The 13,647-nt window shown below is 55.9% G+C and overlaps 1 protein-coding gene across 1 annotated transcript; it reads right to left on the minus strand.

Annotated features, from left to right (window-relative positions):
- Nucleotides 1-932: 932 nt before the first annotated feature.
- CHST14 (carbohydrate sulfotransferase 14) lies at nt 933-2,915 on the minus strand. Its single transcript, XM_063333925.1, has one exon. It carries the CDS (start codon nt 2,819-2,821, stop codon nt 1,730-1,732), a length of 1,092 nt encoding a protein of 363 aa, XP_063189995.1. The 5' UTR covers nt 2,822-2,915; the 3' UTR covers nt 933-1,729.
- Nucleotides 2,916-13,647: the final 10,732 nt, after the last annotated feature.

A 13,647-nucleotide genomic window follows, 5' to 3' on the forward strand; every position in this document is an offset into this window, starting at 1 on the left:
CCAGGAAGGCGCCGGTCGCCGCTCTGGTGCCCAGCCCCGAGCAAAGGTAAAACCCACTCGGCTCCGACGGTGCCCGGCCGCTGACCTCAACGGAGGGAGACCCTGATGTCGCCGGGAGTTTGTAGACGCAGTAAATCTGCAGAGTTACCCAAGTCACGCCCGAGGCAGGATTTTTCATCCCGACGCTTTGAGTTTGCCGGGATGTGGCACCGTGCCCTTCTCTCGCACAATTTCACAAAGCCTACAGCAAACACCTTAATTTTCCTTCCGCCTTTTTGAGAGATTAATCCCGGGAAAGCACCGGCTCCCGCAGCCCCTATAATCCATCCCCGCCGCTTTGTATCAGCTCCACAGCAATTAGGCGCCTATTTTGCTGCTGACTGCTGCTTTTCATCCAACTGCCCGTGCCGCGTAATCGTCTCGTTGTTGGGCTCGGATGCGTTTCTTTCTCCACTTGTTACCGCTGCTCTGCCACCTAAAACACAAATTAATCAAGGCAGGAACCGCCTATTCATCATACTTTCACGCCGTGGCTTAGCACGAGGGGCAGAACGCCTCTCCAAGAATACAAATAAACATTAACACGGCAGGAGAAGCACTAAGCAACAGCCTCATTCATATTAAAACTTTATTATAAACGAGGACACGGCGTCCCAGGAACAACGTCATACGTTATCTCCCGAACTTTTACAATTTAACGGTCATAATTAAATACAAGTAGCTACAGAAACGGCGTGCGCATCTGTAAAAGAAGGAGAACTAATCCTCCAATCGCCCCTGTTTCAAACGCGGCCCGACAAACTATTTTTCCCGGCGGTTTGCAGGCAGTGGGCACGCAGCGACGCGGCGAGGCTGGGAGGCGGCACCCCGCGGGCAGCTCTCGGTACTTTCTGTCCCAGAAGCAGGACGGGTTTTGGTCCCATCAGAAATCTGTATTGCTTGAATTCAGAGAGAGAAGAGCAAATCGTTATGGCTTGGTATTGCATCCGATACGCTCTGCTGGGTACACAGTTGGTACTTTAAGTTCTTAAAATCGCACAAAAGTGACTATTATCCTATCACTAGTTTATTTCAATGGTAAATAATAATAATAATAATTAATAATAAAAAAACCCCAGAGGTACTACTGCCACAGAAAGAAAGACCAGCCTCATTTAACCACCATCTACAGCTGAGAAAATAACGGATAAATAGTTCCTAGTTTATAAAAGCCCTTTTCTTCCACCATACTCAAAAAACTATCTCCTGCCTAACCTAGGACCAGTTTTAACAGCACTAATTTTCAGCGCATCAACCAGTATATTGCTATTAGTGCATCAACCGCTATATTGTGATTGCAATTCGACCACATACTGCTTAGTACAAAACACAATAAAGGAGGAAAAAATACTTAAAATATATCCATTTCTCAATATTCTTGCAGATGCTTTCTGTGTCGTGTCGTGCCGTAAAAAAGAATTTAAAGAAAATAGATATATAAAAGCTACTGTGCTCAAGTCAGCGGCATATGTACACGTTAAAATCAGAACAATACAAAAAGTATTCTAAGTAGCAAAGGCAATATATAGTATTTTATATAAACAGTGTTTGAAAAGTATAAAATTAGGCGATAATGCACGGAGGAGCGTGTTTCACAGGCCCTGCACCAACGTGTCCCTCGCGGCCATGGCTGGGCTCGCGAATCCCTGCGGCGCGGGCGGAATTCACCCCAGATCCCGCCAGGCACCACTCATTGCCTGCAGAACTCGCTGGTGATGTTGGGGAGGGGGTAGGCAAAGAGGGAGAAATCCAGGATGTATTTGGGCAGGAGCTCTTTGATCAGGCGGCGCTGGGTGTTGCACAGGTAGTAGTGGAGGGTTTCTGCCGTCACGGGCTTGTACCACGGCTGCCGCTCGGGGAAGCGGACGAAGGAGGGCGACCGGACTCGCTCCAGGACGTGGTTGGCGTCGGCGTTGAGCCGCTCGTAGGAGCCGATGAAGTCGTACCTGACGGCGCAGGGCTGGCACAGGTTGTAGATGGGCATCCAGTGCTCGTTCATCCGCTCCGCCTCCTCATCCAGCAGGTACTGCAGGAACTCGGAGAAGGTCACGTCGTCCCCCGCCGAATTCCCCCCGTTCTTCCGATACCGCCTGACGATCTCCACCCCGTACTTCTGCTGGTACTCCTTGATCTCCCCGAATTTGTTCCTGTAGGCCGACAGCAGCCGCTCCATGGGGTTTCGCACGAAGATGAACTTGTAGTAGTTCTTCAGGCGGTAGCTGATCTCGTCCGGCCTCATGTCCCCCAGGAACACCAGGTCGCTCTTGTGGTCCATCTTCAGCTTGACGTCCACGCTCTCCAGCGCCCCGTCCAGCACCTTCAGGATGCGCTTCCAGTTGGAGCAGGCCACCTTGGGCACGTAGCAGTACAAGAAGCGGTACTTGTCGCTGACCAGGAGGTGCCGGAGGACGGTGCGCCGCTGGCCGGCCGGCAGCTCCCAGACGTTGCGGGGCATGGCCGGCTGCCCGCAGACGGCGCGGATGGTGCGGTTGCGGATGTCCCGCAGCACCTCGGCCTCCAGCTCGCCGGGAGCCTCCTGGCCGCTGCCACTGCCCCGCCGGGACCGCTCCCCCCCCGCCGGCTGCAGCGGCGGCGGCTTCACCTCGGCCAGGATGCCCTTCTCGATCATGAGGAGCAGCCCGCTGGAGGCCAGGATCACGCCGAACATCAGCATGGAGGGCAGCAGCACGGTGCCGCCGCCGGCCCCCCGCGGCCGGGACCGGCTGCGGCCCGCGGCGGCCGCCCGCCTCGCCTCCCCGGGGAAGGGGGGCCGGGGCAGCATGGCCTCGCAGCGCTGCGGGAGGGGGGCTCAGCCGCCTCGCCGCATGCCGGGGACGGAGGGGGCTCGGCGGGCGGCTCCCCCTGCCCGGCCGCCGGCGCCGTGAGGGGAGCGGGGCGGGGCGGCGGCCGGCAGTGACGGCCGCGGAGGGCGGGCCGCGGCCCGGGGGAGGCGGCGGCCATTTCGCGGCGGGCCCGCCCCGCCGGGGGAAGGGAGGGCGAGGGAGCGGCCCCCGCCTCGCCCCGGGGCCGCGGCCCCTCGGGCGGCTCCCTGAGGGGACGGCCGGCCCCGGGCCGCCGGGTGTCCAGGCCGCGCCCCGGCCCCGGGGGGCCGTTGGGCCGGCGGCGCTGTGAGGCGGGCACAGCCTGCGGCCGAGGCACGCCCCGCGCCCCCCTCTCCCCAAAACACATTTTACACGTAATTTAAAATAAAACCCTCCGGCTTGCTCCGAGTTACGGGGTGCTGCTCGCAGCACTGTTGCGTCCCAGCTCGTATTTAGCCCTTCTGCGGCTACCTGCGGCGACACAGGCTTTAATTCAATGGCTGTAGTGGTTTTGGCAATACTAGGCCAAACTAGCCATAATTAGTAGCTGTGCCACGCGTGTTATCGCTGCTCAGTTTTGGCAGCCAAGAGGAGGAGGTTACCTGGAGAGCCGAGCCCAGAGCTGCGCCGAGGACGAGGATGGCCGTGCCACCTCCCGACAGCCAAAGGACAAGATTTCCAAAAATTCATAGGTGTTTCCCCCAAGCCGCCTTCTCCAAATTGCTCCGGCTGAGGTCCTCTGACGGCTTGAGGCTTCCGCCAGCCAAAGTAGCCAGAAGCTGAAGCCAGCGGCGGGCCATTGGGGCCAGCCCGAATGGCCCGTAGTCTCGGCCAGCCGTAAGGGTGCCGTTTCTACTTACTTTCGGGAGCAGAAATCATTTCATGCTGGCATTCTTCTGCGGGTTTTTCTTCATTGCGTTTTCAGAGCGAACCACGGGGTTTGTGCGTCTGAACTAGTCGTGCAGGGACTCTCTCTGTCAAAAGCTTTCTTAACATCAAGAGAAAAACAGCTTCCACTTAAGTTTTCTTTGATCAAGAGCCAAGAGCATTTTGTCAGCCAAGGCAGACAAAGCATTTGTAGTGCAGCGCGAGAGCCCGAAGCTAGATTATTTTGCATTTTACGGGTTTATTTTGATGTAAATACAGCATGAGCTCTAGGAAGAGATGGTATATTCTACCCTGCCACCAGCAGCACAGCTGTAAATCTGCACGCTCTGCAGCGTTACCAGATTCCTGCCCTGATTTCAGAGGGGATGTCCAAGGATCTGGTCTTGATCTTGACACCAGCGTAAACTGAAGCTGCACCAACGTATATAACCCCCGGCACCGAGACGACAATCAGGCCTCCTCGGAAAGCCCTTGTCTCCGAGAAAAAGACTCTGATTACAGTAAACTGCAGCACAGGCACTAACGCTAGTGCCAAAGCAGCCAAAGGAAATTTGTGTTCCTTAGAAGGCGTGTTAGTCTGGCACTGCTTGTCCTCTTCTGTTTCTGTTCACCCCTAGCATCTATAGGCCTAGAGTAGTTACATAGTGGTTATAAAGTGGTTCTGAAAATATATTCTAGACTGCTAGAAACAGAAGACTGCCCACAACATCAGTGGGTTTATTTTTCTCTTACGTTTGGAAGGCAACTCCGATTTAAGGACCGGGCTGAGTAGCACAGGTCTCTCTAGAAACAACACAGTCAGGCAAGTACAGGGTTCCGGGGGCTCTTCTGTTTGTTTGCGAGGCTAAACTCCGTGTCACAGAAGAAAATCAACTGCGGTTATATTGAACGTGCCTATTGCTCGCTCTGGGTGTTAATTAATTTGATTCTCAAAGCAGTTAAAAGAAGCCCCACATTCAGAGTGCGCAAAACTATGGGAATACATTTCACAGGCAGACCCCTTTCTTCAGAAAGGGCACATTTAGAAAATAAATTGTCACTGAGGAAACCCAACTTCAGGCTACTGTGGTTTGCCTACACGTTTATATTACAAACTGCAAGCGATGGAAGCGTTTAGTTTTTTCTTATGCACATACGAGGAGGATTTTTATAATTCACAGCCCTTTTTCACAGTGCTTTCAAACCCTGCCATTCACCTTTGTCACTTTATTCCGAACAGCTAAAGGCAACCCCCCTTGTTTTGGCTGAGTAAATCTGTATTCTGGCTCTGCCCCGGTTACAGGGACGGCGTGGGAGATGCACATGGAAGCAGAAGAGCTGGTGATGAGAGCATCTGCCAGCGTCTTGCCGATCGTCACGAGGAAGGAAGAGGCCTGAGCTGCGCTGTTTCATCTGACTCGTGGTGCTGGTGCACTCTGGACACACTTCGATGCTTGTTTCTCCGCCACAGGTAAGTATTTCTGCGGTAGGCACCTCTGCCCGCCCAGCCCTAACTAGCCACAGCAAACCCACGTTAGTAGCACCGGAGCTTGGGCGAGCAAGTAGGGCATTGCATCAAGAAACCACCTTCTACGTGGTCAAATAAAGTGTACCGACTCACTCAATGTGACATTTAAGATTCTGTCCCATTGCTTTTCCACCTTTCAAGACATCCGCAGCAGCTGAACAAATCCGTGCCTCTGTGGCTTGGACAGTGCGTGCGGTGCACGTTGCCGTTTGTCCCTTGTAACTCTGCACGGAACAATCTTTTCAGTCCACCCGCCCCACGGGCGCCCAGCAAACAGGCAGGCGTCGCAGCGTGCCCCACGGATGAACCAAACCCAGCTGTCCTCGCCACGTACGGGTAAATCACTTAAAGCGCGCCTTTCATCTGTAGGAATCCCAAACTCCCTATAAGTGGTGCAGAACAGGGACCCTTTCCCCAGCCCCAAGTGACAGTAAATTGCACCCCACGGGTGCACGCAGCTCCATGGCACACGGCGAGCCCACGCAGCCCTGCCTGGGGAGATGCGTTGCCAGATCTGGGTGCAATCAATCCTCATCTCCCTGGGGGTGCGGCACCAGCCTCTTCCCCACAATTACTCCTTACAGGTACATAAGGAGGGTTTTTGTAACTCACAGCACTTTTCAAGACGCTTTCAAACCCCAGCATTTGCCTTTGCCTGAAGCGCACCACAGCAGCAGCAGCCCTGCGCCCCCAGGTAGCTGCCAGCTGTGGCGGATAATCCTCCGGGCCTTTTCCTCCCGGATAAGCAGAAAACCAACATTAAAATGCATCACTATTATTGTATAATAGTAGTATAAAAGGCGTTACAATAGTACATGCATTACAGTGGGCTGGTCCCCCAGCGTCATTTACGCGGGGCGCACTCAGGTGCAAAGCAGGCTGCAGAACTCAGCCTTGGCCATCGGAACCGGTGGTCTCAAAGGGAAAGTGCCAATTCCTGGAGGGGACGGGTAGAAAGACTGAGGGACGTCCCTGTCCTTCCAGCCTGGAGTGAGGTTGGGCACGGATTGTCATCACAAGCAGTGCCACATGCCCTGCCGAGGCTCTGCTGGCCACTTGGGTCTGAGCAGATACCGCTTTTGGTCTGAGAAACCACGCAAAGGAAGGACGCACGAGGGCCCTCGACAAGCTTAGCAAAAAAAGGATGTTTCTGTAACAAACACCAGTTTGAGCTGGTGTTGACTTCCCAGACCAGCAACGGGACGGAGACTCCTACCGTAGGGAAACGAGCCCCCTTGGGCAGACCCGAGCAGCTCCAGATCAAAAAGTAAGACAAGTGAAGGAAGAAGAGATCTGATGTTGTGGCCGGGTGTCCGGAGATTATCCAGTAATTTAGCGTAATAAAGCCTCTTAACCAAGCGGATACGCACGGAAGCCATTTCACAATCGGCTCACTGTGTAAGGCAGAGTTTCTTATCTGTAAGAAAAAAAAAAAAAGTCTTTTAAAACTAAATAATTCAGAGGAGAATGTTAGGATAGGCTCACTCTATCTCCCTCATAACAAAAATCAGTGTTTTCAAGGCAAACGCGGCGCTGAAGGATCTGCTGCTCTTGCAACCGCAAGTTAATTGCTACGCAGCTGACTGGACTCGCCAGACCTTACTCCGCGCTCAGTTCCGGCTTTCCCTGCTCCGTTGTGCACCACCATGGAATTGCTTTTGAACGGAGCCATTTCGGGAGCTCAAGTTCTTTCATGCAGGAAAACCGCCACGTACCCGCGTGGCCAGTGGGAGCCACAACGGCTGGTCCCAGTGGGGCTTTGCCCGGGTCCCGACGCTGGTGCGCGGAGGGGACGCGTCGGGATCCCTGGGGATGCCAGGACAGCATGTAACAACCACAGTTCCTTTTTCTACCCTTTATCCGCCACAAACCCACTGACCAACCTCTAATCCCCTTCAGCCCTTTCGGAACTGGGCAACCTCTGGCTACTGGATTCCCACACAAACACCGGTGCTGGTAGCCCGCTGCAGTTTTACTGTCGGTTTGCAACAGGCTCAATCCCATGCAGCTCTGAAACCTTGTTGCGGGAGAGTCTCAAAGTCTCTTAACTCATTCCGGCTACGTCTGCGACTCTTTACAACCAGCCTGAGGCTCCCAAAGGGCTCTGGCGGGGCCGTAATGAAGTTGTGAGTCCCGCAGGTCCCTCCCGGGGGTCACCACCTGCATCATTATCCCCTCGCACGCCTAAATAACGCCGAAAGCTCAGCGCGGGGCCAGCAGTAGCAGTAACCGGGTTCCTCCATGTGGCAGGGGTGCTGCAGCGCCAGGACCCATCCATGGAAATGGAAGTTGCCGCAGGGCTTTTGCTGTGCCACGTCCTAAATCGCCGAGGGGGCTGGACTGGTCCCCCGGCAGAAACGGGCCAGACAAGGTGCTGTCTCCAGTAGGAAAATAGTTTCAGGAGGGTTGATCATCTCTTGAGGACAGGTTCTTCTCACTGATGCAAGTCCCGTAGAGGGTTAGAAATAATCCTTCATTACGAGTCTTCCTCCCAAGCCTCAACTAAGAGGCAGAAATATCTGTCAAGGGCGGGCAATACTACAGGGCCCCTAATGCTTTTCTGGGTCCGATGTCTCTGAGCGGAAAGAAATTATTTACATTCCTTAATAAAACAAAAATCAAACGTCAGGATAAGAAACAGAAACTTCTTTCTGGCAAAACAGCCGGAGTCGGAGCCCAGGTCGCTGTACCGTGCCCTGGGGGCCTTGCCAGCACCAGCTCCCCGTGCCACCACCAAGTTTTTTTGCCGTTTGCTGCTTGAATTTGTCCGACTAATGCTTTTTGTGACCCACTTATTTCACAGGCAGCGGAACAAGGACTGAATCTGCTCCGGTGCTCCAAAACCTGCAGCTTCTTGTCTCTGACACCAGAAATCATTGCCACAAGGCAAAAAAAAAGTGGTGTGTGGAAAGGGAGTGATAATTCCCCGTTTGACTCAGCCCTGTTTAGAGCTGCAGTCTATCTCCGCGCATCGGGAGCTGTAAGCAGCCTGCAAGCTACGTGCTTTGCCCCAGGAAGTTTGTTCATGGGGGAGGTTGGAGCCTGGCGGTGGATGGATGCTGGAAGATGGTGGGTCTGAGCCGAAAGAGAGCGGCTCCGGCTGGAAATGAAGAGGAGCTTGTCCCGGAGAGGACGGTCCAGCAGCAGAGGGGGCTGCCCGGAGGAGCGGAGCCGTCCGCCTGGAGCCCAGGCTGGCAGAGGAGCCAGGGCATCGCACCCCAAGCCTTCCTCATCCCAGGCCTTCCTCACCCCATCCAAGCCCTGGGAGAGGAGCCGTGGCCTGACGGGGAGCAGGCAAGTTTTTCCCTTCTTGTTTCACCCGCATGAAACACAAAGGGAAAAACCCGCATGAGCCCCCAGCCCACCTGTTTCACCGAGACCTGTGTCCGTTAAATGCGGTGTTTCTGCAGGCTGTTAGCTCACGAGGTCACAGGCTCATTCCCTTCTGCTCCTTGGCTATCCGCCCCAATTAACCCCCCACCCCACACCCTTTCATATGGACACCTGGCAAACAGCACCTTGCTCACCTCTCGGACGCGTTTCCTTTGGGAGCCAGGCTTTGGATGACGATCAAGGGACTGGAGCATCGCTCTGCTGAGGAAGGGCTGAGCCCTGGGGCTGTTCCGCTGGAGAAGAGCAGGCTGAGAGGGGACCTCATCAACGCTCAGCAGGAGCTAAAGGGTGTGGGGCAAGAGGATGGGGCCAGGCTCTTCTCAGTGGTGCCCAGGGACAGGACAAGGGGGAACGGGCACAAACTTGACCATGGGAAGTTCCATCTCAAGACGAGGAGGAACTTCTTTGCTGTGAGGGTGGCAGAGCCCTGGCACAGGCTGCCCAGAGAGGTGGGGGAGTCTCCGTCTCTGGAGACATTCAAACCCGCCTGGACGCGTTCCTGTGCCCCCTGCTCTGGGTGACCCTGCTCTGGCAGGGGGCTGGAGGGGATGATCTCCAGAGGGCCCTGCCAACCCCCACCAGTCTGGGATTCTCTGACACAGGGGAAAAGGTTGGGTTTGGGTTAGGAAATAAGCTCATCCTTTCTCCCGTTGCACCCTGTGAGTGCTCGGATCACCTGGGGCGGGCCGGGCCGGGGCAGGTCTGGGTCGGTACCTGCCACAGAAGGGTCTGGAGGTCCTTGCTCATGCGGTGGAGCTGGCTGAGAGCACACTGTGCCTGCACCGAGCCGCTCTCCGCCTGCTTCCCGGCCACGGGGAATCTCCCCGCAGCCTCCTGCTGCTGGTTGATCAGCGCCTGGACGATGCTCAGCATCGGCGAGGTCAGAAGCGCCCTTGGGAAAATGAGCCCCGGGATTTCACAGGGGGTGGGTGCGTTTGGGGTGGTTTGGGGTGACGGGAGGGTGGCAGCGGAAGCGAGGAAGGAAACCAGCACCAGATGGCAGCCACCGCTGGATCTTGGCAACGCAGCTCCCCGACTCGGCCACAGCGATCCGGCCCCGACAGCCGATCCCATGGGACCGAGCCAGCCCCGGGCCCTTCGCCATTGCGGCGACATCCTCGGGGTGACGGGAAGGGCCACGCTGCTGTCACCGTGGGGTCAAACACGAACCGCTGCCCCGAGAAGAGACAGTGGGAAAATCCAGGTCCCAAATGAGATGCTGCCAACAAAGGTTGATTTCTGTATGGGTTGTTCTTAAGTGAATAAACACGTAAGATTAATCTGGACGTTTCTCTAAACACAGCATGTTTGGAAAGGTGTTTTCAAGCCTTAAATGTATCAGCATAAAGGTGGTTTTGAAAACGGGCACCGAGGAGCAGAAAACTGGGGAGGAAGCTCAGGATGTAAGTAAAGGGAAACAGAAAAGAATAAGCAAATTCCATCCCTCGTGGAAAATGAGCGAATATGAAACATGCGCCATTGTTAATTAGATCGACCACTGGAAGCAACTTGAGCAACAATTCCAGCCTGACGTCTGTCCCAACAGAACTAAATTAAAATAAACATCAGGAGAAATAAAATAAATAAGTAAATCTTGTAGTTACTTGTAAATTCTGTAAGTTTACTTGTAAATTACCGTAAATTCTGTAAATCCTAGGGATGAAGTCCCTAGGAACGGGGTGGGCGCGCGGGCCGGCCCTGCTGCGTTCCCAGGTCCCAGACCCACGGGCGGCCGCGGAGTCCCTGTCACCGAGCGTTGGAGTGATTCCAGGTGTTCCCGAGACAGGGAAACCCATCCCCCTGGGGTATCCCAGCTTTCGTCTCGCGGGCAGGCGAGAACAAAATCCAACCAGGCTCCTTTGCCTGCATGAAAACAGCTGATGCGGTAAAATAAATGGCACTAATATGCCATATAATTCCCTTTTTATAGGCTGTAATTATACAACGTGGTACGAATTCAACCCTCCCCGGTCGCTGCATGCACGGGGAAGGCGGCCGGGCTGGGCGACGGAGAAACATCCCCCGGCCTGCGACGGAGGAAAACCAGCTAATTGCTAAATGTGGAGTCCCCTCCTCCAGAAATTAATGTCCTCGGCCCCATGGAGAGCAGAGGACGGCTGCGTCCCCTGCTGGGGGGGTCATATGTGTGCTGCGAGGAAAAAAAGAGGAAAAAGAGGGAAGAAAGGTCTGAAGTAAGGGCAAGGGGAGATCTGAGAGCACAAGCCGGCGCTCCCGGCAGGCCGGCGGGCGCAGAGGGCACCGCGCTGGGCTCTGACACCGGGGCTCGGGGCCCGCCAGAGACGCTCAGCGCTTCCAACAAACCGCCCCCGCAGCCGGGCTTGTGCGGTTCGATCTCTGCGCATTAAAAAAGAAATAAAAATCGGTACATTCAAGGGATGGGGGAAAACACAGAGAATTCGCTCTTGCGCCCTGAGCCGTGGCACTGAGGGACGGGGGGAATTTACCGTCTGGGGAGGAAGGAGGGAAGTTTTCCCGCCAGCCCTTCCCGGGGCGCTCCATGCTTTCGACGCCACGGCATTCCCAGCGCGTGAAGCAGGGGCACTCTGGGAAGAGTCACAAACCGCTTCCCAGCGGGAAATCCTGCTGCATTTCCACAGCCTTCTCAAGCGCTGAACGCTGCCAGCTGCCGCCGTCCCCATCCCGGCTTTCCTTCGGGATTCTCCCTCCTCCCGGCAGAGAACCAGCGCCGCATCCCTGCTCCAGCAGCGGCCTGGGAATGGCGGCGAGCACGGCTGGGAAAAAAAGATGGATTGTTGATGAAATTATTGTATCATGAACCATATTATCTACAGGCACAGGGAAAACTCAGAGCAACGAGGAAAACTCCTCCTGAGAAACTGCCCGGAGTCCCTCCGGCGTTTGCCCGGGGGCCGGGCTCTTGTCGGCTTTGCTCTGGGCCATCACAAACCTGCGCTGGGGTCGGTGACACACGTCTCCGGCGTCCAAAAGACGGAATTAATTTTAGACAAGAGGCGGCTGGGACCCGTAACAGCCCTTCGCCGGGGACGCGGGCGCTCGGGGATTTACGGAGACGCCGGGGAAGGGTGTCTGGGACGGCGGCACCCGGCCACTGCCTGCAAAGCAGCGTCTCGTTCCCTTTCTTGCCTCATCATAAACCTCCTCCGAAATCTTGCACAATTACCAGAGAACGAAGTTTGTGGGATCCAGGCACCGCGAAGGCGGGCACTCCCAGTCCTGCTTTGCCCAGGTTTTGCTCGAAATCCTTTCGAAAACACCTCTCCGTGCGAACAGCTTGTTTGTCTGTTTTCTAATACGCGTATTCCAGCGCTCCGGCCGCTACGGAGAGCGGAAAAAATACTCATCGAGATGCAGGCTTTTGTCAGCATCGTTAAATTGATTTGCTTTTAAGAACTATTGGGCGGTCGAACCCGCTCCAACTCCAGCTTGTTTTTGCAGAACACTCTGGAGAGGTTTAGAGAAATATTAAAATTAAATACGAAGCCACAGAATAAATGGTGCCTCCATTCGGCGTATCTTGTAAATCCAGTTTAAATTGTTTCCTTTATTAAATATCCTTTCCTCTTAAAAATGGATTAATGGCTCTCACTGGAGGCTCTGACGGAAACCCCACCGTTTCCATAGCAACGAGCGACACAAAGGCACTGGCTGCCCCCCGGCTCCTCGGGAGCACCGCCCCCCCCCCAGCACCCACATTTGCCCTTGTCAACGGCCTCCCCGAGGGCAGCACCGGGACCCACGGCACCGGGGCTCCTTTTCGCGGGGGTCCCGGCCCCTGCGGAACGTAGGGATGGGAACGGATGGTGGGCGCGCGTGTCTCCCGGCGAGGCAGGCCATGCCAACCGCATTTTTCCTCCATTCCTAATTTGGGGCTCGTTGTTCTCCTTTTTCTCGAGAACCGTCCTCAATTTTTCCAGGTTGCCCGGCAGCCCCTCGTGGTAGCCCTGGGACTTGCCGCTGGCCGCAGCTTTGCGCGGGGGGGTGAAAGCGAGGGCCCCCGCCGAGGTCTCAACCTGCGCTTCAGGCTGGCATTGGGAAGAACAGACCCGCAGCCCCGCGGTTAAACACCCTGGTGGCGTCACAGGGAGAAGCGACGTGTAAAGGGCTGGGTTGGGTGAGTTTCTGGGGTTGGCAGGAGCCCGGAGCAGCGTGGTGCCGCCCGGTCCCGGGTGGCAATTCCCTTTCTGCTGGTGGCTTCTGTGGCAGGAGACGGCCTCCGGGCACACACATCTTGGTGTTTCAGGAAAGACGGAGCCGAGCAGGGTGATGGGTGGCTTTCCACGGCTCCCGGACCCCGAGGCCGCAGCAAGGGCCACGTTCCAGTCTCCGTTCCCCCGCAGAGGGATGCAGCAACCGGCAGAAGCAGCAGCCAAGACGGACGTTAAAAACAACCTCATTTTTATTCAGCTTCAAATGAATCAGCAAGCGTGGGAGCAACACAGAAAGCGGCGCCGAGAGGCTGCGGCCGTTTCCCGTCAGGTGGAGCCTGCGCCGAGCGGAGCCGGGGTCTTGGGAGCACCCGGAGCAGCACGGGCCTCGCGGGGGCAGAGCCCCCACCAGCACACAGGGCTCAGAGCTTGGGCTCCGTTATCCTCCCCCAAACCCCCCAAACTCAGTTGGCCAAGCCTTTTTCCTCTGTCGACGGGGTGAGAAGGGCACGGTAAAGATGGGGAATCGCCCCCGCTTCGGGTGCCGGGGGATGCCAGGTTGAGGAGGGGACATGTGTCCCTTCCCCCTGGGTGGCACCTGGGCCGGCCCCGCCACCGGCGACGTGACAGAGCCCTGGCAGACGCGCGGCTGCTGCGGCACAGCTCGTTTGTCAGCAGCCGCTTTCGAGGGACCCAGCCGGGAGAGTGACTGAGTGCTCCGTCACCTTAATATGACAGTCCAAATTGCTGCCGTCTCTTGGCTGGGATGGATTTTGGTGCAATTACAGTCAATTATAATTAGCGGCATTAAAGCAGCGGTTAAACGTAACCAGGAGCTTGTGGCTTTTGC

The sequence above is a fragment of the Chroicocephalus ridibundus genome, chromosome 4, assembly GCF_963924245.1.
Source record: "Chroicocephalus ridibundus chromosome 4, bChrRid1.1, whole genome shotgun sequence".
Lineage (NCBI taxonomy): Eukaryota > Metazoa > Chordata > Aves > Charadriiformes > Laridae > Chroicocephalus > Chroicocephalus ridibundus.